Raw genomic sequence first — 26,410 nt, 5'->3', positions numbered from 1 at the left:
GGTCACTTATCACAATATCTATTTTTTAATTTGGGTACTCTTTCTCTTCCTCTGCTAGAATGTGATGTTTTGTTCACTGCTACATTATTCTGGGTCTTAGGACATAATGTTCCTGGCACACACTAGGTGCTCAATTAATATTTGTTAAATGTGTGAACAAATCATGAAATTAAAACCCTTACGTTTGAGTACTACTTTATAATTAAGCACCTTCATGAGAGCTATTTCACTGAAATCTGACCTTAAGTGTCAGGTGCCATCGACCTGGGATAGTGGGAGGAAACAAAGATCCCAGAGCTGCCTGAACTACGGTGGAAAGCACCATGTTGAACTTGAGTGGGGAAATCTCTGAGTACTACCATTTGTAGAACACCCTCTATGTATCAGGGACTGTGCTGGGCACCTCACATATAATCAGAAACCTTGCAAGAGTCCAACAAGAAAGGTATGAGCCCCTGTCACAACTGAGGAGAATGAGAGCCAGGCTGGCAAGTTTGAGGTCAGCCTGGGCAACTTGGTAAGTCTCTGTCTCAAAACAAGAAAATAAAAAGGGCTGGGAAAGTAGCTGAGCGGGAGAGCTCCCTGGACACCATTCCCAGGACCACACAAAAAAAAGTAAGGAAAAAAAAGGCTGAAGGGGTATGGAACGTGTCGAGTCACATGGTACACAGAGGAGTGGGGACTTGAAGCCAGACACATCCTACTGCTGTGTGTGCTGCCCCACATCCAGGACAAAGTTATTTCCAAATAACTACGGTGTCTACTGAAGCAGGAAGCCCTGGGGTGAGACTCCAGGAGACGCTCGCAGTCCCCTCCCAGCGTGAGGCTCACCTTCTCGTGCCTGTCCTGCCACTCCTCGACCAAGCCACCGTGCTGCCTGTCCAGATATGGCTGGAGCGTCCTGCAGCAGGCGAGCCTAACTCTGAGAGCATCCACAAGGCTGTGCCAGGCCACATTTCCCCTAGGCTGCTCCCAGGTGAGGACACAGCAGGGGTGCCAGGGTAGGCCTGGTCCTGGGGGCCACAGGCCTGCTCTGAAGCGCCACAATGGTTTCTCATGGTAGACTGCATTTTTCTTCCCTTTCTTGTTCACCTGGTCAGGAATGTGCTGTTTTTTCCCCTCACAGGCTCTTTCCCTAAAAAAATCCTTGTCCGTGCTTTCTCCTCCCTCCCTCTTCACAGAGGCAGCCTGTGGCTGTTAGAAGCACATGATACCACACAACTCTGTGTGACAACTCCACTATGCACCCGCCCTGCAGGAGAATCACGGCCCGGCTTCACCAGGAGCCACGAGGCCTCAGGCCTTGCTTCCTCTCGGCCTCTGCCCTCCTCCTTTCCCCTTGCTCACAACGCACCAGCCACACTTCTCTATGCTTCACTGACGTGCGGAACTCAAGCCTCTGCCTGGAACACAGTACTTCAACTAGCTGCAAGGTGGCTCCTTTGTGTCACGGTACCCACTTGATGGCACCCAGAGAGGACCCTCCCTGACTCTCACTCAGCTACTCTCTATCCTGTTTGTTTTTTCCCATAGGACTTGTTGCTTTCTGAAATTACCTTACTTACCAACTGTTTCCCCCTACAAAATCTCAGCCCAATTCCTGCTCCCAGATGGCCCACGGGCACACAGACCGCCCCCCTGCAGTTTCTCACCTCTCCCTCCATGCTGCTGATTCGGACCAGCTCGTTGAGGATCAGCAAGGCTCCATGGATCCGATCATCCCGATTCATGCCCTTCTCTTTGGCCAAGGTCTCATCAAACCCTTTCTCTGCTTCTTCAAATGTGTGCTATATGGCAAGACAGAACACCTTGATTACCCAGTGTCCAAAGTTGGAAGGAACACAGGTCCAGCCACCTACACTGGCACTGTGAGATGTTAGGGTAGCAGCCTGGTACCTTGTGCCAGAATCGACAAGACTGACTTATTGAGGTCTCCTGTTTAATTTAGCTTCAACTTTCACAAGTCCTTGAGGCAGATACCACTGTCATCCCTATTTAACAGTTAAAAAACCACACAGGATCAAAGGAATTAAGTGGTTAGTCCAAGGTCACAAAGGAAAGGTAAAAATGAAACTGAGGTGTCCTGGTAAGTCCAGAGCTCCTTCTGGATACCTGCCTCCCTAGTTAGTTCTCTTGCAGGGGCCATCAGCATGGGACACCTGACACTGGAGCAGGGGGAACTGGCACCTTCCAAATTATTACAACCACAATTCACAGATTCTGAGACACTATTTCTCCATATCTTAATATCTCTGAAAGGAGATGTCTTCTAATTTTGATAAGAAGGCACTGAATCATAGTTTATTTGGTGTATTTACATTCTTCATGATGCATAAAATAATAGTGTGGCTATTGGTGTATTTGGACTTTAATTCAATGCAGTAATAAAGTAACTACTCATTCCTACTGAGCATAAAAAGCTGTGGAAGGCCAAAACTGAAGTGATATTTGCTCTGGGGCCAGAGGTTGTTGCTGCTCGCTAGGGAAGGGGAGTCTCCAGGGAAAGGTACTCTGCTAATGGCTGGAATGGCGCCATCTCCTCACCCGGTACCACTGAGGCTTCTGCATCTCCTTTGGCTCCCGCTGGGTGGTGAGAATCAGACAGGCACGAAGAGCCGCTACTGCTCCCTCACGGATGGCCTGCTTGGGGTCCCACACAGCCACAAAAATGTTGTCAAAGAAGGGCTGCACTTGTTGAAAGAAGAAGGTGGGGACACTGATGGCCAGCTCACGGAGGACCAGCACCTGGCAGAGAAGGGCAAACTGAGAATTCTCATTTGTATCAGGAGTTCTGCTTTCTTGGGACAGTCTCCTGTCACTGTAGGGCCTCTACACCCAAGGAAAAGAGAAGCTTTAAGCTGCCAGCCAGGAAAGCTGGGCCAGAGGAGGCAAAATGAAACTGACCAAACAGCCCAAGGTTCACGGCCCTAGGCTGCTCACAAACACAGAATGCTGGGACCACTCGGATGCGAGCTCTGGAAGGACCAAAGTGTTCGATGCTTTCTGTACCATCAAGCTGAGGCCTAGAACCATGCCTGAACACAGCACGTTCAATAAATGAGTACCGAGTGGATAAATCTGTTCAAAGTTCAATCTTGTTACTGTTTTCATTTCAGAGAGGAAGAAACGGAAGGTCAGAGGTTGCCAAGTTAGAGCTGTAAGCGGCAAAGTCAAGAACCAAACCCGGGCGCATATTCATGCTCTCTCCTAAAGGGGGAGCCACCGGGAAAGCATCTGAGTGACCTCTGATCCCACCATACCCACTTCTAGATCCCTCTCTTAAAGACAGACTCAATCCCATCTCACAGAAAGGAACAATCCTCAGGAGGAAACAAGGGTCCAATACAACGTCATCGCTCCCCAGCAAAGCACTCACGGCTGCGTGTCTCCGGCCCTCATTGCGGTCAGCGCCCAGCCATTCCAGGGCTCGCTTCACCTCAAACTCCACATACTCAGCTGTAAAAGTGTCCCCTGCCATGGCAAGGCGGCCAATGGCCTTGGATGCCATTTCCATGACAACTGGGTCATTGGAGGGGAGGAGATTCCGAAGATAGTTGGCAAATCTGCCAATTCGGGTGGCATTCCCGCCTTCCACTCCTATGAGGCTGGCTGGAAAAAAGAAGGCCAGAGGTGACAATGGCATACATGCTTTGAAATGAAAGAGAGAAGCGACTCTTCATTTACTTTGAGTAACTTTCTAGATGGTCAAGATGCAAACGATTTGATATTCATGCCAGAAACTTACAGTAAAATGATCTCGTTTTAGTACACATAATTTGTTTTCCCAAGAAAAAAGGGAAAACAAACCCGGGACTGAACAGTAACTCAGGGATTAAAGACCAGTTCCTGGGAGTTGAAAGTAACCTGCCTTTTATTAACCATACCTGATTCTACTTTCCCATTTGGGAATCCCACTGTGCCAAATCCTGCTCTGTTGCAACAGCAAGGTGTGCAAAAGGCACTCTGGGGTTTGGAAAGGAGGCTGGCTTCTAGTTCTAGCTCTGGCAAACTGGCTGGTCCTGAAAAGTCACAATGGTTCTGAGACAGGTTCCACATCTAAAAAAATATTTGTTTTACCTTCATCCCAGGTCTGCTGCTGGAACTAATACCTGTATAAGTCCACTAAAAGCAACAGGCCCCTTAAAATTCTTTAAACAGGGAGTGGCGTGCACTACAGTCCTGATGCTGCCCACGCTGGGGGGTGTGGAATCACTGGTACCTTTCTACCTCCACTTAAGTGTGAAACAAAAATTAGTGGCTGCTTATATCTTAGGTCTTATCACAACAGCTATACTTAGAACATGAGCAAGGATTTCAACTGGCTTCTGAAGTAAATTTATCTTGAAAATACGAATGTGGACTGCCTTTTATCTCTATTCACTTCACTCCATTAACATGCTATAAACTACTGAATGATTTCAAATAACTGTAAATGTATAATATATATTTTAAATTTCTCTATAATTTTATTTGAAGGATGCCAGCACATTATGTTACAGACAGCAAGGATGCTTCTGAGTGACACCTAGGAAACTATTTGAAGAAATTTTTCTTGAATCTATGCCTGTTGTGCAAAAAACTTTAAATCATTTGTTATTTTCTCATCATTTTTCTAATTCACTTTGATTAAAAAGAGTTGTGTGTCCTTCCAAGCTAAAGCCTGAAAAGAGCAAAAGCTCTGAAAAGAGCCTAAAAGTACACTGACTTCCAAAAGAAAAAAAAATTCTTTAAACAAAGATGAAACAAAGCATCTAGTAACTGGCAGACCTGGGATATAGTGAGCGAGAAGGTGAGTGGCCCTTTAGTCCTAGCTGTATCCATGACTGCTCTTACCGATGGCCAAGATGCCACCTTTCCTCTCATTAGCATCTGAGCTGGAAACCAATTCAAAAATGTGATGGTTCAGTTGGTCATAGAAGCGTGTAGACTCCTCTTGACTCATCTGCAAAGGAAGAAGAACAATCTCTGATGTCTCAGAACAATCTCTGAAGTCTCTCTGATGGTGATGGCACTGGTAGGCTGGCATTTCAAGACGAGGAATGGAGAGGCAACAGGCATAGTTCATACCAAAGACGAAGCAACTGTCCCTTTCCAGTTTCAACCAAACTCAGGATTCATCTGTTTATGTGGCAACTGTGCACTGAATCGCTACTCTTACCAGGATACAAGAATGAACAGGAGGGCTGGGGGTGTAGCTCAGTTGGTAGCGTGCTTGCTTTGTAAGCACAAGGCCCTGGGTTCAATCCCCAGCACCACCAAAAAAAAAAAGAATGAACAGGACTCTGTCTCTGACCCCAAAGGTGTCCTCTATTTAGACAGCCCCCACCCTAATCACTGTTATCAAATGGAAAGAACAGAGGGGCTGGCATGCAGTAGGGAGGAAGGAAAGAGAAATAGCTGAATCTCCATGCTAACTCCTACACTGTGACCACAAACATGAAACACTACAGAAACTTGCAACTTCCACAGGGACCTGCACACTCTCTGCATAGGAGAGGCCGCAGGTCTCCGGAAAGAAAACCCTCGCTTAGTTGTCAGGAGGAACCCACACCAACCTCTCGAAGCTCCATGGTGACATAGTGCTGGAGCTCCTTGGCAGCCTTGGCCCTGGTCTCCTCGTTCCGGCTCTTCAGGCCACTGGCGAATTGCTGCAGAACACTCACATTGCTAGAGGTGGTGGTTGCTGCGGTGGCGGCGGCAGGCCCGGTTCCCAGCATCTTGCCTGAGGTTCCTTGGGAAGAAGCTTCCTTCAATGTTCCAGATAAATGATTGTAATACATTAATTCATGGCCCTAGTGCCTCAAGAGAGATCTCCACCCAATTCATGTCAGGTGGCGGGGGTTCTACAAAGGTGGGGAGATCTCGCCAAGGAACTCATAGAAAGCCTAGATTCAATGATTGATGTTTTAAAGAAGCATTCCACTTGAGAGGGTGAGACTGTGGGCTGTAAAGCTAGACTGCCTGGGTTTGAAGTCTATTCCAAAGTCATACACCTTGAGGAAGGTACTAAAAATTCCTGTTTCCTCAACCAAAACAAGAGAATCATAGTACCTAACTGACAGGTTGAGGTGAGGATTAGATGAGTTAATACATGTTTAAAAGAATTTCAAGCAGTGCTGGGCACAAGGTGAGTTCTTTTTTTTGTGGTGCTGGGAATCGAACCCATGGCCTTGAACTTGCAAGGCAAGCACTTTACCAACTGAGCTATCTCCTCAGCCCCATGGTAAGTTCTTAATCATCATCTTCTATTAATTATTATAACTACTATGTACATGGTATACTGCCAGGTACCAGAGGCAGGCAGGTAGGGAAGAAATAACTAAAACCGTCCCTTTCCTCAAAGAGCACACTCTAAAATGGGAGACAATTGTTATTCTATAGCAGCACTGTCCATAAGAAAATAGGACATAAGCTACAAATGTAATTTTACATTTGCTAGTAGCTCTATCTGAAAAGGCAAAAAGAGAGGTGAAATTAATCTATTTATATATGCCTTTAAAAAATGTTTTCCCGGGGGCGGGGTTGTAGCTCAGAGGTAGAGTGCTTGCCTAGCATGCATGAGGCACTGGGTTCAATCCTCAGCACCACATATAAATAAATAAAGTAAAGGTCCATTGATAACTAAAAAAAAAAAAAAAAAAAAAAAAAATTTTTTTTAAATTTTTTTTCCCCTTGTATTGGGGTTTGAATCCAGGGGTGCTCTACCACTGAACTACTTCCTGTTCTGTTTTGAGATAGGGCCTCTCCATTTGGGTTACATTTCAAGTGCTCTATAGCCATATGAGACTGCTGGTCATTGCAGTGGCCAGCACAATTCTGTAGAATACTAGTGTAGACAGAACTGCACTATGGCCCAGTGGTAGTGCTTGCCTATCAAATGCAAGGCTAGTAAGGCCCCAGAACTGGGTGTGTGTGTGAAGTGTGTGAATGCTCCATGTGGTGTTACACACCTGTAATCTTGATTACTCAGGAGGCTGAGGCAGAAGGATTTCAAGTTGGAGATCAGTTTGCACAACTTAGTGAAACACTGTCTCAAAATAAATTTAAAAGGTTGTGGAGTGGTAGGATGCTCACCCACAGTGCACAGGCTCTGGGGTCAATCCCCAGAACCACAAAAAACATAAAACCACCACAATAACAATATGGTCTTCCTGCCACATCCATGGGTTCTACCTCTGGGGAACCAACCAACAGAATATCTTTAGGAAAAAACCTTCTACTGAACATATACAGACTTTGTTTCTTGCCATTATCACTAAACAACACAGTATAACAACTGCACATAGCATTTACATAGTATTATGACACTATGTAGGTTATATGCAAGTACTATGCCATTTTATGTGAGGGACCTGAGCATCTCAAGGTTTTGGTTACTTTGGTTGTTTGTGTGGGTGTGTGGGTGTGTGTGTGTATGCGTGGGGGTGGGGGTGTCCTGAAACTAAACCCCTACAGATTCTAATGGATGACTGTACTTCAAATGTGAGTTTAAAGATCTATTAATTCTTAATTTCATCCATTCCTCAAGTATGTACTATTCCTTCCCTTGATGAGCTTAAAACCCAGGGGAAATATAATCAGGCAATCAGAATAAAGTGGCCATAAAGGAGCTCAGCCCAGACTGCTATTCGAGTAACATATACCTATCTCAAGTATGTATGTCTATATTATACTAGAAAACCGACTTCTCAATTTTTTTTTTTTTTTTTTTTTGGTACCGGGGATTGAATCCACTGCTTCTTACCAGTGAGCTACATCCCCAGACCTTTTAATTTTCTCTTTTGGGACAGTGTTTCATTAAGTTGCCCAGGCTGGCCTGGAACTTGCCATTCTCCTGCCTCAGCCTCTCCAGTAGCTAGGACTACAAAAGTGTACCACCATGCGGAGCACGAAATTCTTACTTCTGAATGAATCTGTGAGGCACAGTGGAAAAACTAAGGAATAACTGGTGAACACCTACTTCAATGCTGAGAAAACCACTGTAAAAATAAACCCCTCCTCTTAGGGGAGCGGAAACCTAAGGATCCCCATAAGAAAACTACTAGTGTGTGTGTGTAAGAAAAAGGAAGGAAGCTGACAAGGAATTTCCATTCTCAGGGAAGATCGAGTGTATCTTTTCAGGGTCCAAGGCCCCCAGGCCTTTGCACCAGCTGAATTCAGTGTAACTACCTGAAGTCAAAATCTTAAGGGTCTTGGTAATGGAGGGCTTAAGGGAGCCCGGGTTGGATGGCTGACACCGAGGATGGCCCGGGGAGAGGTAGGAAGGAAGAAACCACGGAAGGCACCGAGCTCGGCTCGGGGACCCGGGCCCCTGCGAGGTCTCAGGGCGGCGTGCAGGGCGCTGACACTGGGGCCAGTGCTCCCGAGGCGGGGTCCGCCTTCGTGGGTGGCTCACAAGCAGGGGTGACCGTAATGGGGAAGGAGACCCAGAGGCGCTACGGCGTGCCGGGGCTGACTGATGGCCGGCCTTCCGGGCGCCTGAAGGGTCTGGGTTTCCCGGGGGCCCCGGGGGACGGGCGTCGCCTCGCGGGGAGGGGGTCAGGTGGCGCCCAAGTCCTGGGGCCGGTCCTGAGGCGGCTCCACGTTCCAGACGCGCGACTTCCCCGGGTTCCCCCCCCACGGACCAGGCTGGCGGTGAGTCTGGACATTCCGCCGCCTCGCAGGGGTCGGTGCCAGGCCCCAGACTCACCGCGCGGCTTCGGCCAAGGCCTCAGCTGCCGCCGCCAGCGCGCGTACCACCGCTTCAGGCCCCCGGCCCCACCACCCGCCTTCCCCGCTGTCCTCTACGCCGGGCGGGAGGGAGGACGGCCTCCCAACCCTGAAGACCAATCGCAAAGCGTAAAATCAAGATGGACTGAAACACAGACCAATAGTAATGAAGGAGAAGTGAAGCTCCAGGACCCGGCTTCTCCAGGGGGCGGGGACTGTTCAAATAGACAAACCACGCGGCCAGTGGCAGGCAAAAGGTGGTTTAGGTTCACTCGGGAGAACCAATCGGTGGTGAGTTGACGTCTGTCACTTCCACGCACACTTCCTGTGCATCGCTACTATGATTCCGCTCTGCTTGGGACAGTGGCGCCGCGGAGTTCGCTGTGTGGGTACCGTGGATTGGGGCCAAGAGCCGCGGCGGAGGTTCGCTGCCGCCCTCGGTGTGATTCTGGGAAGAGGGTGTGAACGTCCCACTCACACAGCCGCTCATGTACAGTCTCACGGCTAGCTCTATGTAGGGATCCGTGATTTTTGTTAATGTGCATTTGGAAACGTTTTTAGATTTTCTCCCTTCCTGAAAACTAATTCACGAGATCATTCTCAAGAAACCATTGCCAAGTTTTAAAAGAACTAATAAGTAAAAAAACACAAAGCAGTATCATTTTAAAAATTACTTGAAAAAATGAACAGCAAAAAGAAAAAAAAAATAGATTCCACCTCTTGAGGGGGGGAGGCAGTACTGAATATTGAATACGGGGGCTCTCTCCCACTAAGCCACATCCCCAGCCTTTTTATTTATTTATTATGTGTTTTTTTTTTTTTTTTTTTTTTTTTTTGTGGTGCTGGGAATCAAACCCATGGCCTTGTGCTTACGCCTTTTTTTTTTTTAAGACAGGGTCTTGCTGAGTTGCTGAGCTGACCTGGAACTGGTGATCCTCCTCCCTCAGACTCCCAAGTTGCTGGGATTACCGGTGTGCACTACCACCACGACTGGCCTGGTTTGAAATTCTTAATGATTTTTGAGTAAGGGATCCCATGTTTTAATTTGCACTGGGCACCACAAATTATACATAATACTATATACATTATTCTATATATGCATTATAACTTACACTGATACAAATTATGTGTTGCACTTATTTTACAAATAACATGTACGATATCCTTTATTGAAAATTCCATATTGCTAGTTTTCACAATGTGCTTTCTTTGATTATGTGTAGCCTCCCTGTGATTGCAATTGACCAATAAGTGTAGTTCTGATGTGAATATTGGTTGTTATTTTCTTTTATGTTAATCAAAAGAGGAAAGTGAAATAACCAAGAGATATCGGGACTTAACTAGGGAGTCAAGGCCATGAGTCCTGAGCCACTTTGCCGAATTGGATAATAATTTTCTAACACTGGAAGAATGATTCCTCAAACCTTTGGTGCTAATCACAATATAATACTATAGAGCTGACACACTAAGTTTCATCTGCTTTATTAACTTCTTCTTTGCCACTTTCTCAAGTCTAGGCAACTTAACAGTTATCAAGCATTTGCTGATTTGCCTGGTGTAAATACTCCCACCATGGCAGATTTCCAGCTACCAACAGATGTGACTGAATGAAAAGTTGGGAAGAGGTTAATACATCCTTGCTGAGTACAGACGGTTCCCAGCTTTCAGTAGTTTGATTTTTTTTTTTTTTTTAATCTTTACAGTGGTGCAGAAGTACTCCCATACAGCCACGGATTTTCACTTTCTGTACAACATTTTATAAATTACATGAAATACTGGCCAGGCATGGTGGTGAACATCTGTGATCCCAGTGACTAGGGAGGCTGAGGCAGAAGGACAGCCAAGTTTGAGGTCAGCTTCAGCAACCTAGAATGGACCCTGTCTCAAACCAAAAAATAATAATTAAAAAAGAGAAAGGTTGGGGATGTAGCTTAGTCATACAGAACCCCAGGTTCAAGGGTTCAATCCCCAGTATCAAATAAATGCATAACATAAGCTATTCAACCCTTCATTAACTGTGGGCTAATGTGTTTTTGAGCTTGTTTAAGGTAGGCAAAGCTACGATTCACAGGCTTGATGTATTACCGAATGTGTTTTCGATGTAAAATATTGGGGCAGTCGAAGACAAGCAGCATCTGTATTTCGACAGAACATGAATAGTGTCTGTGCACAGGAGCCCAATAAATTGTTGCATGAATAAATTAGCGAATTCTATTCGAATGAGTGAAAGTGTCCGCTAAGTCGCAAGGCCACGCGGCTTGGGGTCTCGGGGTGCTGGATGAAGCGGTTTCCAGGAGTCGGGAAGCAGCAGCAGGGCCGGGCGCGCTGGAGAAGTCGTGGATCCCGGGGTGCAGGGAGCTCTGGCCTTTGGCCCCGCCCCCAGGCCCCGCCCCACCCTCCGGCGCCGCTCGGCACCGCTCGGCCCGGCCCAGCGCACGCCGCGGCCTCGGTTTCCGGGCGGGCCTCCTGAGGCCGGCGCACAAGATGGCGGGCCCTGCGGCCCGCGGGAGGCGGCCGAGGCGGGACCGGGAGCTTTAGCGCCGGGCGTGGGGCTGGAGTTAGGCCTCGCCAGGTGGCGGGTGGTCGGGGCGGCGCCGCCGGGCCTCGTGGAGTGCCAGGCCGGCTCGCTGCTGCCCCCAGGCCCCATCGCCACTCCCGCCCCGCCCCGGGTGGAACCAAAGAAAGGTCAGGCCCGGCCGCCCCGCCTGTGCTCGCCCGGGGCGGTGACTGCGAGTGGCTGGCTTTTAGAGTTGATCTTAGCCACGTGCAGCTTCCATGGCTGCTTTGCAGGCCCCGGGGGAGAAGATTAACATCCAGGCGGGAGAGACGGCCAAGACCGGCGACCGGGACCCGCTGGCGAGCGACTGGCCCGAGCAGGACAGGCCACCCCAGCGCTCCTGGAGGCAGAAGTGCGCCTCCTACGTGCTGGCCCTGAGGCCCTGGAGCTTCAGTGCCTCGCTCACCCCGGTGGCCCTGGGCAGTGCCCTGGCATACAGATTCCAGGGCGTCCTGGACCCTAGGCTTTTGGTGGGTTGTGCGGTGGCTGTCCTGGCTGTACACGGGGCCGGCAACTTAGTCAACACTTACTATGACTTTTCCAAGGGCATTGACCACAAAAAGAGTGATGACAGGACCCTGGTGGACCGCATCTTGGAACCCCAGGATGTTGTCCGGTTTGGAGTCTTCCTGTACACCCTGGGCTGTGTCTGTGCCGCTTGCCTCTACTACCTGTCCTCTCTGAAACTGGAGCACTTGGCTCTCATCTACTTTGGAGGCCTCTCTGGCTCATTTCTCTACACAGGAGGTAAGAATTGGCCTGTTTTCTGTGTTGCAGGTCTCAGTTGCATGTACTGGAAACTGCTACTTTGCTTAGGTATTGTAGAAATATCGAAGGTTCTTTCCAAAATTAGGCCATTTGACCTGAACTCTGTAATGTGTGGGTCGTGAATATTTTGATAACAATATGTTGTGAAGATCCTGGCTTGGCTTTAGAGAGTGGGCATGACTCAATAGGTGTATGGACATTTTTGTATCTGTTTTTCCTTTTGTTGGTCATATTCTATAATGCCACCATTTCAAATTGTAGTGAAATTAAATCTGTAGAGATCAAAATTATATTGCTAATAACTTTTAGCAGGCTAATTAAGGTGATGGACAGTGGGGTGGGCGGATAAGCCCTATTTATTGAACACCTATTATGTGCCATGTACTGTTCTATGTAAATCCAGTAGACACAGATCCCTGCCCTTGTGGAACTTTTTATATTGGAAAGAGAGAAAGTAAAAATAGTAAACTTACTTAGATTGACCAGCATCCTGGTTTGCTCAGGACGAAGGGGGTTCCCTGATGTGGGCTTTTTTTTGATCATCGTATTTATAGTACAGTTATGTTACTAAGTGGTGGGAATACATTCTGAGAAGCGTATCATTAGGCAGTTTTGTTCTTGTGCCAATATCACAGGGTATCCTTATACAAACCTAGATGGTAAGGTCAGTCACTCATGTGGCCTCTTGATACAGTCAAAAGATGTGGTAGACCCGAGATGCCTCAGGCTGCTGCTGGCATAAGAGAGCAAGCTATTTTACAGTAAAGATTCCTTTACTAAGTAGAATACAGTAAAGATTCCTTTACTAAGTAGAAGAGTATACTCTATAAAATAATTGTCAAATAATACCTCAGGACTGGGCATTGAACCCGGGGCACTCCCACTGAGCTACATTCCCAGTCTTTTTAAAGTTTTTTTTTTTTTTTTTTTATAATTTTGAGACAGGATCTAACTAAATTATTGAGGCTGCCCTGGAACATTCTATCCTCTGCCTCAACTGGGAGTTGTTGGGATTACAGGTCATTTAATCTTCTTTTGTTTTCTTGTCTTAGTCCGTTTTAATCTTATGAAACCATCCTCCTCCATTTGGTTCATCATTGACTGAAGTGTCGTGTAGCATATGACTGTTATTAAGTGGTGGAAAAGTGGATCAGAGAAGGGGGACCCCCAAGTTACTGTTTTAACTAGTTGGTTCAGGGTGAGCCTTATCAAAAAGGTAAGATAGATTGAAGCAGGTAAGGGGCAAGGGAGTTGGCCCCGCAGCTATCTGGGGGACAGCATTCCAGGAGAAGGGAATAGCAAGTACCAAAGTGCCTCTAGGCAGGAGTTTGAGAAAAGTAAGGAGTCCAGTTAATGGATGGGGTTTGGGAAGGGGAGGGGAGGGAAGGGAGTCACAGATTAACTGGGCTTTTAGGCCACTGGACTTTATTCAGGAGAAGAGCCATTGCAGGTTTTTGAGTAAAGGAGTGATATGATGTGACTTCATATTTTAAAAGGGAGCAGGCCCAGGGTAGAAGCGGGAAGACCAATCAGAAAGCTCGAATAATCCAGGCAAGATGTTTGGATCTTGCCTTGGGTCAGGGTGGTGGGGGAGAGAGTCAGATTCTGAATGCATCATGAAACTAGCTAGGGTTTACTGATGGACTGGATGTGAGGTAGAGAAAAACAGGAATTCAGCATAACTCAAAAGTTTGAGCCTGAGCAACTAGAAGAATAGAGTTATCATTATGTGAGATGGAGACAGGTGAGGTAGACTAGGTTGGGGGATCAGGAAATTGGAGCACTAGCAGACATTAAGATAGCGAAAATCAATCTCCTGACCAAGATGTCAGATTGGTAGTTGGATTTATAGAGAGGCTGAGTTCAGAGAAAAGGTCTGGGTTAGAGATGAAGGTACTTGGAAGTCATTGGCCTCTAGGTGAAGTTGTAGGACTGGTTGAGATCATGAGAGGGGGCAGTGCTGGCAGAAAAGAGAAAAGGACCAGGACTGAGCCCAGGTTAAGAGGCTGGGGAGATGAGAAGGCTGATGTAAAGGGGGACCATGAGCAAGCATCTAGAGGAGTAGGAGAAAAGCCAAGGGACCATGGTGTACTGGCAGCCATTTGTAAATTTCAGGCAATTTTAAATGTTCAATAAAGGAAATCAATAGAAAGCTATGAAAGAGTGTAAGGCAGTAGTCGTGAAGGGAAGAGGCCCTTGGTGTTAGTTAGTGTCGGTTACTTTAACAAAATACCTGAAAGAACCAGCTGAAAAAGAAGAAAGGTTTACTTTGGCTGTACGGTTTTGGAAGTTTCAGTCAATGGTTGGTTGGCCAGTTGCTTTTGGCTAAGACAGTACATCTTAGTGGGAGTGCATGGCAAAGGAAACCTGTTTACCTCATGGCCAAGTATGAAAGGGAGTAAGATGAAGGGCCTGGGCCCCCAATATCCCCTTCAAGGACAAGTTCCCAATGACTGGAAGATCTCCCACTAGATCTCATCTCTTAAAAGATCCTGCCACCTCCAATACACCATGGGCTAGGGATCAAGCCTTTAACACCTGTGCTCTGGGGGCTACTTATCCAAGCTTTGCACTTGCTTCTTGTAGGTGACATTTTAACTAAGATTTGGAGCCTAAGGAGGTGGCCAGCTTGGAGTCTGATTGCAGTGTGATTGTTTCAGGGCTGACAGTCCAGCCAGCACAATCGTCCTGGGCGGGAGGGAGCTTAGCATCACATAGGATCTACCAGAAGGCCGATGTGTCCAGAGAACAAGCTGGTGGTCTCGCAGGGCTTCTGTCTGCTCCTGACTCCACCCTGTTCGCCCACTTCCACGACCCAGTCCTGTCTCCACTTACTTCCTTGGTGACTTTAACCAGTGTCAAGACTTCATGTGCCATCTAGTAAGCTGGCAACTCTCATGCTCCAACCTTTTTTTTTTTTTTTTTGACAAGAGAGGGTGTCTGGAATGAGCGGGGACCTCAGCATGGCCTGCTGAGCACGGGCTGTGCCTCCGAGCTGTACCTCCAGCCCTTGTCCACTTCCTGGCAGCTTCTAGAGGTCTCAGACATGTCCGAGATCAGATTCCGACCTCCCTGACGGTGCCGATGGTACCCGCAGCCCGGTACCCACAGCTCCTCCCATGGCAGCCCCTACTGCTCACCGCCTCCTGCGAACCCCACTGTGGGCATGGAACCCAGGGGCTGGTGCGTGCTGGGCAGTGCTCTACCACTGACGCTCAGCCCACCCTGAGCATCATCCTCTGGCTCTCACCACGTCCTACCATCGCCAAGGTCATCTCTTCCTGGGTGATTGTTGCAGGCTCCTGACTGGCCTCTTTCCTCTGCCCTTGTCCCTTTCCAGTGCTCCCAAATCAGCAGCCAGAGGAGTCGTCGACATGTGGCTGACGTCAGCCCTCTGCTGGGAGCTCTCCAGTGGCTCTCACCCCCTTTGGACCTGCGCTCCTCCTGCCCGCTCCGAGCCAGTCACCTGCCTTCCTTGTGGGCCTGGAACATGCCAGGCATGTGCATGCCGTGGGCCCTCATGGGTGCTGCGCTCCCTGGCCTCCTCCACCCTTTGCTCAGACTTAGCCTCGTGGTGGGCCTTGCCGTTACCTGATGTGGAATCACACACCTGCCTGTGGGTCCCTCCGCCCCAGGGTCCTCCCTATGGCTCTTCTCTACCTTATTTTTCTGCACAGCACATACTTCCTTCTGTGGTACCATGTAAATACTTGGTGAATAGTTTTCCTCTGAGACGGTGAGCCCCCTGGGTCAGGGATTTCTGTCTTTATTCTCAGTTAAGCCCTTGGTGCCCAGTGCTGTGCTGGCGTGTGGTGCTTAGTTAAAAGGACTCACCAGATGAACAGTGGGAAGTCACTGGAGGACACGGGGTAGGGTGGTGCCGGATCTGACTGACCTGATGGATAGCTGACACAGTGAGATGCATGGCCCTGCCGTTGCTGTCAGTGACTCGTGACCTGTGCCAGCAGCTGGCAGCCCACACCCTTGGGTGAGGTGGAACACCTCCGCTACCCGCGAAGCTTCCTGGGCTCTCCTGCCAGCCATTCCGCGGGGGCCATTCTCCTCTGCCTCGTGCTGCAGCAGCGCAAACTCTTGGGTCTGGCTTTGGCTCAGCATGGAGTTTGACGCTCTCGTGTGTGTCAGGAGTCCCTTTAAATGCTGCCCTGTTCCAGCGATGAGCGTGCCACAGTCTCTGTTCTTCCATTCAGGGGCCTGAGGGCAGTTTCTGTGTCCTGGCTGTCGTGACTGCACGCTCACGTGGGTACTCGCTTTCATTTCTCCTGCACAAATGCCTAGAAGCAGAACCGTTGGAGCACAGGGCAGCTGAAGTTTGATTTTGTGAGTCACTGCCAAGCTCTTTTCTGGTTGTCCCTCACGTTCCCACCCGCTCCACGCGAGTTCCGGGGACCCTGCGTCCTTGCCAACCTTTTGATTTATGTCTGAACAGATTAATTGTGGCTGCTGTGTGGGGCACTGGCCTGGCATTTCACTGTGCTGGATCATTCAGAAAATGAATTTGGCGGGGTGGGGACGCCTGAAAGAAAACTCCCAGGTGGCCAGATCTCTGACTGGAGGGGCACGTAGGCTGAGGCCACATGTCAGGCCCTCCCCAAGGACTCTGGCATTTTCTCGGGTCAGGTAACCTCAGGGAGGTTCTCAGACCTTTCTCATCCTAGAGGGGGTGTGTGCTTGGCTTTCACGCAGGACCTGTTTAAGTGGGGGTCACAGGTTTCTGCTCAGCCTCACCAAGTCATTTTTGGCTGTTGATCTGAGGAGTGTTCTCTGAGGATCCGGCTGAAGGTCAGGGCCATTGCCCTGCCATTGCATTTTCTTCCGTAGTCAGAAATCTGATCTGGGCTCGAGGAGCTAAGGACATAGGCAAGAAGAGTGGCAACTGGGGCGAACCTTGCAGGCCTGGTGGGAAGCATCCTGGGGTCTTCCCTGGGCAGAGGAGTTCCCCAGAGGGGTGAGGGTACTGAGACACCACTGCTACCTCGGGGCTGGGGCTGGGGTTCTGCTGGGAGAACTCCCTCAGAGGGCGTGTGCTCAGACCACGGAGTTGTTTGTTCACCCGGGACTCGGGGCAAGCAGTCGGCTTGCTGGCGGTGGAGAGCACCAGGGCCATGCCTGTGGTGCCCCAGGGTGGCTGCATTTTGAAGAACAGGTTCTTGGGGGGTCTGCATCCGTGGCTCCTGTGGTTGTCCATCCTCTGGAAGCCATTGTCTCTTGCCTTTGTGACTGATCACCCAGGGTGTGACCCTGAGGCCACACCTGTAGCCTGGTTCGACCTGGAGGTGTTTTGGGCTCCTGGAGCCACCTAGGTGTGGGTGGCCTCCTTTGGGGGCAGCCCTCCCCCACGCCAGGCTTCACCTGTCTCCCTGGCAGTGGGAGGCTTTTCCTGCCGTGCTCCGTGCTTGTCACTGCAGCTCTGTGTTCCATTTAGCCCTGGCGCCAGCTGGGGAGTGAGTGGGAACAGGCAGATGCAGGCCCTCCCTCGGAACGGACGATCCTGTGGGAAGGCAGAGGGGACGTGACTGGAAGTGGCGGTGAAGGGTGCGTGCTGCAGCGACAGGCTGTGGCTTGGGGTCCTGGGAAGCTGTCCTGAGCAATGTTCTTAACATCTGAGGGGCGAGGAAGAGGTAGCCAAGCAGAAAGAGGAGGTGCGAGGGCAGGAGAGGTGGGCCAGGCCGAAGATCCAGGACTCCATTGTGAGGACGGGTGGAAGGTGTGTGTTGGAAGCTGGGGTGGCGCGTTCATGTTTAAAGGGTCCCTGGGACTGCAGTGTGGAGATTAGATGGGGGTAAGATTGGAACCCCCCTAGGAGGCTGTGGTAGTGAGGGCATCAGGTGACCATGACTCGGACCTGGGGATAGAGTGAGGTGCACCGGAGATGGAGGAGTAGGGAGTGGGCAGGTTAAAAGAAGTGTCCGAGGCCAGCTTCAGGTGGGCGGCCGGCGGGGCCTGGTAGCCATGAATCAGTTTTAACTTTCTGGGACCAGGGAGGGGAGGTCTCTGGCCTTGCTGCTTTATTCATTATGTGGTGAACATTTGTGTGGCAGCTTAGGGACCTTGAAGTGTCACTGTGATTCACTGGAAGTTTTTAAAGGCAGAAGAAGCCTCTAGAGCGTGTAGGGAAGGGAAGGGAAGGGGAAGTCAGAGGCGGGGCTGGACTTCCTGTGCAGGACTGACCCCAGCGCCTGGCAGGCGTTGGAGAAGACTGGTAGAGCCCACAGTGCTGACGGCGAGACCGCTGGCCGCCCTGGGCTCCTCTTACTGGGAGCCTGGTGCACTTTGCTGCAGAACTTCATTTTGGGGCAGTCGGAGGGCAGACTTGGGTGTGCCCCAAGCAGCTGGACTCTGAAACCCAACTGGGACTTCTCGCTGTCCCTGTGTCATTGGAAACGAGTCACATTTTGCTCTGGGGAACTGAATGCCCACCCTCAGAGTCTAAGAACTGACCTTCTGGCCAGCCCTGGCCCTCCCCTGCCCAACGAGCAGCCCGTCCACCCCCACTTGATCTCACACACCTCTCTGGGTTTTCTGGCCGCAGGAATTGGATTCAAGTACGTGGCCCTGGGAGACCTTGTCATCCTCATCACGTTCGGCCCTCTGGCCGTGATGTTCGCCTATGCCGTCCAGGTTGGGTCCCTGGCGATCTTCCCTCTGGTCTACGCCATCCCGCTGGCCCTCAGCACTGAGGCTATCCTCCATTCCAACAACACCAGGGACATGGAGTCCGACCGGGCGGCGGGCATCGTCACGCTGGCCATCCTCATCGGCCCCACCTTCTCCTACGTGCTCTACAACACGCTGCTCTTCCTGCCCTACCTGATCTTCAGCATCCTGGCCACACGCTGCAGCATCAGCCTGGCGCTGCCCCTGCTCACCATTCCCATGGCCTTTTCTCTCGAGAGGCAGTTCCGCAGCCAGGCATTCAACAAGCTGCCCCAGAGGACGGCCAAACTCAATCTCCTGCTGGGGCTCTTCTATGTCTTTGGCATCATCCTGGCTCCAGCAGGCAGTCTGCCCAAACTCTGAGGGGACTGGCAGCTCCCCGCACAACACGGCCCTCTTTCTTAGGATGTCCAAGTCCCAAGAAGCAACTAGGAACTTGGTAGGGTGGGTACTGAGCATGGGCTGTGAACTCTGTCTTTTTATATGATTATAATGTTCTTCAAGATGATCTTTGTTTGTTTTGCTTTTCCACGTAATGAAGAGTCCTGAAGCCACTCTGCTATCGGGAGGTGGTTTGGACACAGGGTCCTTGTTTTATGTATGATTTCCACTAGAGGGTGTTGTCAGGTCATTTTAAAATGGCATGGGCAGAGTTCTTGTTCCAAAGTGTCTTGAGACAGTGAAGGAGCTGCTGGGGTGGCCTCCTGTCCTGAAGAGCCATGCAGCGAGGCACAGTGCCTGTCTATTATCTTGGTCACATAGGACATGGTAGTAATTGGCGCCAGGCCCCATCAATATGGAGAGCACCTGTCTCTTACTCAGCACTGGTGTCCTGAAATATGCTGCTTGGGAGATAAAGTCCCTCATTAGCAGCCTTGTGTGGCTCCCGGCTTTTTGCCTACATTGTGATTCAGACACTTCTGTCCTTCATCTCTCCTTTCACTTATTGTCACAGTTGAGGAAAAAAGTGTCAGATCACCCTGCAGCAAGACAATCAAGTTGGGGCCTAGGAAGAAAAAGCCCATCCTGGGGCCAGCTGAGGAAACCACTCTGCTTCTGGGTAGAAATTCGCAGGGTGGCTGTTTCCCTTTGTAGAATCCCCTAGGATGACAGGAAGGACTCCAGCCCTTTCAGTAGCCTTCTGGAGGTTGGAAACTATAGAAGCAGGACTGTCCTTAAGGCTCCTGAGAGCCCAGGGGCTTTTCCTCTGCATCCCCTCTCTGGTGTGCACCCGCACCCCCATGCCTCTGTCCAGTCCCTGTGTGTGTTTCCCATCTGGAGCCAGACTGTTTGGCAACAGCAGCCGAGGTGGGACAGTTCCACTTTCCATGGAGCCACAGTTGGGCAGAGCTTGGACTCAGTGAACGGGCAAGCCATGCACAACAGTCCTGGGCCTCGTTCAGCTAGGTGACCGGCCGTCTTCATCTTCGGAGACAGACGTGCAATATGGGCCCTGCCTCTCCCTGGGCTTCGGTTGCTTTGTGCAAAGGTACTCCAGGGCTTTGGCAAGGTGATGCCCCAGGCCTCGTTCAGTGCCCTCCCTCTGCTCTGCATCACGTTGCCCACAAAGTGTAACTTCTGGGCTAGAATCGCCCAGTCGCTTTTGGTCCCAGACTGAGATGGATGGAGACAGTCGTGCTGTACTCCCGGTGGTGGTCGTTCAGGTGGGCAGTGCAAGACCTCAGCCTGCAGAAGTGACATAAGAACACAGCTCTTCAGATCAGGCTAATTGTGACTTTGCTCCTTGAGTGAGAATTGGAAAAAATGTATTTGGAAATTGCAAAATTTCCTCTAAAGTTAAGGTGATCTGTCTCCCAGAGAGCCAGGCTCCTTGGACTGTGGTCGGAGCCCAGGGACAAGGGAAGAGGGACGCCTTCTCTCCTGCCCCTCTTCCTGGCACCATTTTTGTTTCATGCCACGTGTGTGGCATTTTGGTGCTCACAGGGGTCCTGCCTTCAGAGATGCTCCTCTGAGCTCCGCTTGGAGCTGACTGCTTATGTGGGGCTCACCCGGAGGCCTAGGACCAAGGCTCCCGGCGTCCGCAGACCAGACCTGCCTTGAGGCCACTGCCATTAGGACTATCAGTAGCTGCTGCACTATGCTCCGGTGCAGATTTAAGACATATTTTTTATATAAATGATCCCAGAAGGCCATATTTGGTGCCAGGTTTTTTATGCAGGTGATCATAATTTATATATGTGCCCAGATTCAATGAAGGTTTTCTGTAGACTTGTTAATTTGAAAAAAAAAAAAAAAAAAGAAGAAAAAGGAAAAAAAAAAAACAGTTCATCAGTGGTCTGTCTTCCGGTTTTTCTTTGCTTTCCTCCCACTTATGTCAGATTATGAACTATGATGCATAAATCTCTAGGAGACCAGGGCAGGGACGTTGGACGTGTGGGATGGGGAGGGCCCTGATCTTTGGTGACGAATTTGGATAGGGTTTGACCAGATTTGACAGGCCCTTTGGAAAGGCACTGGGGACCACTTAGAGCCAGTCAGTGGTCAAGCCACATTAACCTCGCTTCCTTCTCTCCTTTCCTACTTCATTTTTCTCGTCATAGGGTCACTATGCTGATAGATTAGAATCTGCAGTAGACTGAGTGCATTTGGGTTTCAGCTAGGCATGGAACATATATCCTTGTGAACAAGGCAGAGATACGTGGGATGGAGAACACTGTACTTAGATCAGCCTGAGAGATTGAGAGGGCTGCGGGAGGGAGCTGAGGGGCAGGCTGCTGGCGCCTTTGTGGCACGTGCGAGCCCTGCTCCTTGGCTTGGCTGGATTCAACAGCTGTTATTAAGGACTGGAATGAGACAGCTCAAATTGCAGGTTTCATGAACCTTGGAGGAAGAGCTTATAAAATGACTGACAATTAGGATGCTCATAAATCAGGAGGCTGCTTTGATGGATCAGAGGAAAAAATTGAGCATGAATAAATACAAAGCAATATCCTTGGGTTCCCCAAATCACCGTGCAACATTGAGAAGGGGCAGTTCATGGTGTGACTGCAGATGTGGGTATCAATTTTATGAATGCCTCTGAATATAGCATCACATGCCTTTATTTCCTGGGGTTAGATTTATTCTGATCCCTCGTTGGGTAGTTGGAAATTCAATCTCAGTCACTCTTTGGGTCCCCCTCCTATCCCTCTAATATCACCCAGGACTTGGGCCTCTGTGGGGCCAGAAGTTCCTGCTCCTTTTGTTCATCATCTACAAGGTTGGCTCTCTGTGACCTGATGCTGGGGTTCAGCCATGGTGCTCTCGAAGGGTTTGGAACACCCCCCCTGCTGACGAGGGCTGTGGGCCTATGGGGCACTGGTCCTTGCCACCCCATTCCCATTCTGCCCTGTCTCAGGAAACTACCCTTCTTTCCATGATGTCCCCACTCACCTCCCCTGTCAAAGCCCAACTCTCCTTCCCGGCTCTTTCCTGGACCTTTGCTCAAAATCCCACTTGGAGGACCTTGGAAGCTCAGTGCAGACCTCTTCTGGGGGGTTGTGAATACATCCCATTCTGTCTTCCTAACTGTTCTGTCACTCCCTATTCAAGCCAAAACCTGCACCTGGAACCCGGCCCCAGGCTCAGTCAGTAATGACCTTTGTGGAGGTTGATGGGATCGAGGTGGAATGAACAGGATGGGCATCCAGAACAGGAAGGTGCAAGTCCTGTGCACGCCGTGCTGGCCATTTCACACAGGGTGGGCTGGGGAAAGGTCCTGGGCATCTTCTTCCATTCTTTTTCCCAAGTAGAGTCAACATGGCGATGGATGGAGTACACGCCGTGTATATCTTGGGACCTGAGGAGGCCTTGGGCAACGCGATGTGAAATGCAGGTGGGCGAAGAGCAGCCAGAGGAGCTTCCCTTCCGTGTGCACCCAGGTGCGTGTCTACCTGTGATTTTGCACTGGTAACAGCTGCAGCAGGGATTTGGCATTTCTCAGTTTGGGGGTCACGTTTCTAAGATGTTGTTATCAAACTGGATCTTGTCCAGAAAGCAGTTGGCAGATGGGCAGGGTCACATGAAACCATGTCAGCGTGGGAGACCTGCAAGAGGGCTATCTTGGGGAAGAGGCATCGAGCTTTGTGTGTGTGACTTCAAGGAAAAAAACAGGACTAATAGGGGAAGCTATTATGACCCCAAGTTTAATCTCTTTGTTCAGGAAGGACTTTCTAGCCATTAATGGAATCAGCAAGGGGGACGGTCAGAACATCTCAGGGGGTGGTGAGTTCCCTGTAACTAGGAGCATTCAAGCGAAAGGATGACTCCTTGTCCAGAACGTGGAAGTGAAGAGTCACATCAGAGAGGAGTGGGTGAGAAGACCTTTAAGGGTTTTCCAGTTCTGCGATACAGTTGTTCTATGGGATCACTTCTTAGACCTGTCCCCAGGGGTTGGGAGGACAGAGTGCAAGAAACATGTGGACATTTCTTCTAAGTGGCACAGTGCTGTCCACCTGCACCCCCCCCCCCCACATTTTAACAGGCATAGCGGGTGTTGGTCAACCTTTCTTGTTTTTTTTAAGATTATATAGGCACACGTACGAACACATGCGCACACAGTGCATCTCACCCCCGAAAGCCCTTGAAGAGAGGTGGGTGACGGCTCCTCTCCTTCGAGCCCGTGGGCCGCTCTGCTGCTAATGGACTCTCAGCCTCTTTCATTACTGGCTCCAGACTGCGCGGGCTGGTGTAAAAGTAGTGCCTCTGGCAAGAACCAGCACTTGGGTCTCAGCCGGTTGACATTTGTGATTTGCACTTCTTCAAATTGGGACAGCCCTCCTGTGGTGAGATAAGCCAGGTGGCTAAACAGTGGTGCAAACCCTGTTGGTCCCTGCCTGAGGCCCTGGCAGCAGGGGCTGAGTGTGGGGAAGGCTGTAATTATAAGGCACAAACCCACCTCGAGATGCAGGCACTCTGGAGGGATGGTGGGGGTCTCAGTCACGTGCTCCCACCAGGCTGGGTGGGGGAGGAGAACAGGAAGTTGTCTGGGTCCTCCACTGACATTGAGTGAGTGCCTCCAGAGGGGCAGGGCTCTGTGGCCCCCAGGGGCACCTCCGAGCCCACAATCCTGCACCGCTGCCTCGTCCCTGCTCCTCACCTCCCCGCTTCAGGGCCACACATGGTTTACCTGGGTCAACGGGACTGCAAGGGTGCACGCGCTCTGCATGGCTTGCCAGCAGTGGGGAGGAGCAGCGCAGGACCGTTTCACCTACCACCCCATCTCAGAAGGCGCTGTGCTGGGTGCAGCTGAGCAGGCCGTCTGGTAGGTGGTTGTTGATGGCCAAGCTGACGAGTGGCCGCATGGACAGCGTGGGTCTGGCAGACCTGGCGTCAGCTGGCTGAACCCCAGCAGGGAGGGCGGCGGGCCCCTTGGGCTTGGCGGTGGAGGGAATCTGACAATAGCTCTAAGGTCTTCTAAGGTTCAGCTCATGTTCCTGGCACAGGGAGGCCTCTGAGCAATCAAGCGTTGGATGAGTGACTGGGGGAGCACGTGTCGCATGCTTGCTGTGTGCTAGGCTCCGCGCTCCAGCTTAGACAGTTGGCCTGATGCTCACAAGGCCCGTGGATGGGGTATTAAGGCCTCTTTTTCATAAAACAGGAAGTTGAGGTTCAGAGAGATTATTAAATGTGTCCAGGGTCACCCAGCTGGTTAAGTGGTAGGACCATGATGCAAACCTCGGTCCATTTCAGTGCAGTTCTGTGCCTGTCTCCGCCTTTGTATGCCCTACAGCGCCCTGTGCACGGGGCACTGCCCGCTGGTCTGCCTTGGCGTGGGAGGTGGCGATGAAGGGGAAGAGAGGCTGATGGTGGCCAGTGCCTGGGGTGGGGGCTTTAGAAGGATCGGAGCCCAGTGTGGCCATCAGTTCCAAAGGCGCCTAGGCAGGGGCTCCTGGAGTTGCCCAGTACGTAAGGCCCTGGGGTGGCCCGTGTGCCAGTGCCGTGAGGTGGCTCCCATCCGGGTGGGCCAGCTGCCGCCTGGCTGGCAGCATTCTAGGTGGAACGCAGAGAGGCTGAGACCCTGTGGGGAAGGCGGGCAGGTGGGGAGAGGACGAGCCAGGAGCCTGCGGGTGCCGCTCGCCTTGGCACTGGCCTGCTGTGCGCTGGTCTTCACGATAAGGTTCCCGCAGCTCTGCCCTGTGCCCTGGACCCCCTGGAGTCCGCCTCTGTGGGGGTGATAATTAAGCCTGCTGATCTAACCTGCTGACTGGTGGGGTCAGATTTCTTGTCACACTCTGTGCTTCCCTGTACAACGGAGACCCGCCTGCAGTGACAGGAAAGGTGTTCTCGGGAAGTCTGCTCCCATCCCCATCCCCCAGCTCTGGTTTCCTCTTCTCTGCCAGGCCTCCCCCAGCCACTGAACCTGAGTGCCACAGGCGGGAGCGGCTGAGCCTAGAAACTCCCCAGCCTCTGCCTCCCGGGAACGCAGCCGGGCCCCTGGGAGGAATTGTGAGGAGGTGGACGTGTGTCAGCAGTACGTAACCCCAGCCTCTGCAGTGCATCGAGGGCAGCAGGGGCTGCAGCACAGGGCCGGTCAGGAAGGCTTCCAGGAAGAGGTGACAGCAGGCATCAGGGTTTCTGGAAAGAGGTGGCAGGAGAGATTGTTGCCCTGGTCACTGAAGTGCTGGTGCAGAGCTGTCCCCCACCCCTGCCTTTTCAGACTGCTGCCTGAGAGAGCCAGTGGGGGACCCCTACCAGCCAGAGGACTGGAGTGTCGGCAGGCCTGCCAGGTTCCATGGTCAAGGTCAAGCCTCCTAGAGCGCCAGAGCCTGCCGCCTCCTGCTGAGAAACTGCAGGGGGTGGCGGGGTAATCGGCTAGGCTGCCAGTGCCTAATCAAGACGAATGACCCTGAGGGACAGGCCAGGGAAGGCTTCCCGTGGAGCAGGGGGAGCTTGTCTCCAGTGAACTGCAGGTGTCGCTGGGAATGGCAGGAGCAGGGCTGCGGGGCGCAGAGCCTTAACCAAGAGCCCACGCCATCCCGGGAGGACTCACACCAAGCTCGTGGAGAGAGCCCACGCCCAGGTCATCCTGGTGCCACCCCGTGTCAGGCTGTGGGAGGAGGAGGGCAGGAGAGACTGGTTTCTCCACGCCCGGTGTGCAGGCCCTCCTCGGTTCCCCGTAGGACTGGGGTCTTCTCAGGGTCTTTGGCCTCTACTCCCTCCCTGGCGCCATCTGTGGGCGGCCGCAAGACCCATCGCAGAGTATCCAGCAAGTGTTGGGCCCCAGACCCTCCGCTGGGCCCAGGGCAGGGTGTTGGTGAATGGGGCCTGAGCCCTGTCCTCAGGAAAGCGTCACCACGGAGCGCAGATGGACGCCCCTGCTCATGGAGCCCGACTGAGGAAGAGCCGTGAGCGTGGTGCGGAGTCTGTGCTCCTGTCCCAGGCCTGCGATGCCGTCAGGCGAACCGAGGAGCCGCTGGGAGCACCCAGCTCCTCTTCTCCGTGCACAGGGCCTTTTTGAGGTTTGAATGAAATGGTGTTCACAGGGCACTCAGCCGGGCCGAGTACCTAGTAGGCACTTAGAAAGCGAGTCCCCCTTCCTCGTTGATGAATGCGTTAGGATGTGGCTGCTTTTCTATAACCTCAGAGGACCCTGGCACGACCACGTGCTTTTCCAGTACCAGACACTAGGTTAAAAACTAAAAGCAGCCAGTGGGATGGTGCGCAGCTGCAGACCCGGCTCCTCGGCAGCCTGGGGCAAGA

General features: G+C 51.2%; 2 protein-coding genes across 4 annotated transcripts in view; one reads left to right on the top strand and one right to left on the bottom strand.

Annotated features, from left to right (window-relative positions):
* Positions 1–8,810, bottom strand: part of Mtor (mechanistic target of rapamycin kinase) — a 124,234-nt gene extending 115,424 nt beyond the window's left edge. The window contains exons 1-6 of one of the 3 annotated variants that reach the window (XM_047545062.1): positions 8,690–8,810; positions 5,556–5,731; positions 4,834–4,942; positions 3,377–3,609; positions 2,545–2,745; positions 1,653–1,787 (exon numbers count right to left, since the gene is read on the bottom strand). In XM_047545062.1, the coding sequence (XP_047401018.1) occupies positions 1,653–1,787; positions 2,545–2,745; positions 3,377–3,609; positions 4,834–4,942; positions 5,556–5,717 (840 nt within the window). In that variant the 5' untranslated portion in view covers positions 5,718–5,731; positions 8,690–8,810. Of the gene's footprint in view, positions 1–1,652; positions 1,788–2,544; positions 2,746–3,376; positions 3,610–4,833; positions 4,943–5,555; positions 5,748–8,689 lie in introns of all 3 variants that reach the window. The other 2 variants (XM_047545053.1, XM_047545071.1) reach the window with 2 other exon arrangements.
* Positions 8,811–11,157: 2,347 nt separating this feature from the next.
* On the top strand, positions 11,158–19,217 carry Ubiad1 (UbiA prenyltransferase domain containing 1). The gene is made up of 2 exons (XM_047525016.1): positions 11,158–12,013; positions 18,585–19,217. The coding sequence occupies exons 1-2, from the start codon at positions 11,485–11,487 to the stop codon at positions 19,070–19,072; spliced, it is 1,017 nt and encodes a 338-aa protein (XP_047380972.1). The 5' UTR covers positions 11,158–11,484; the 3' UTR covers positions 19,073–19,217.
* The last annotated feature ends 7,193 nt before the right edge of the window (positions 19,218–26,410 follow it).

This window comes from Sciurus carolinensis, chromosome 1 (assembly GCF_902686445.1).
Source record: "Sciurus carolinensis chromosome 1, mSciCar1.2, whole genome shotgun sequence".
NCBI classification, from domain to species: Eukaryota; Metazoa; Chordata; class Mammalia; order Rodentia; family Sciuridae; genus Sciurus; species Sciurus carolinensis.
The sequence above is the reverse complement of the archived record's forward strand: the minus strand, read 5'-3'. Positions and strand labels throughout refer to the sequence as shown.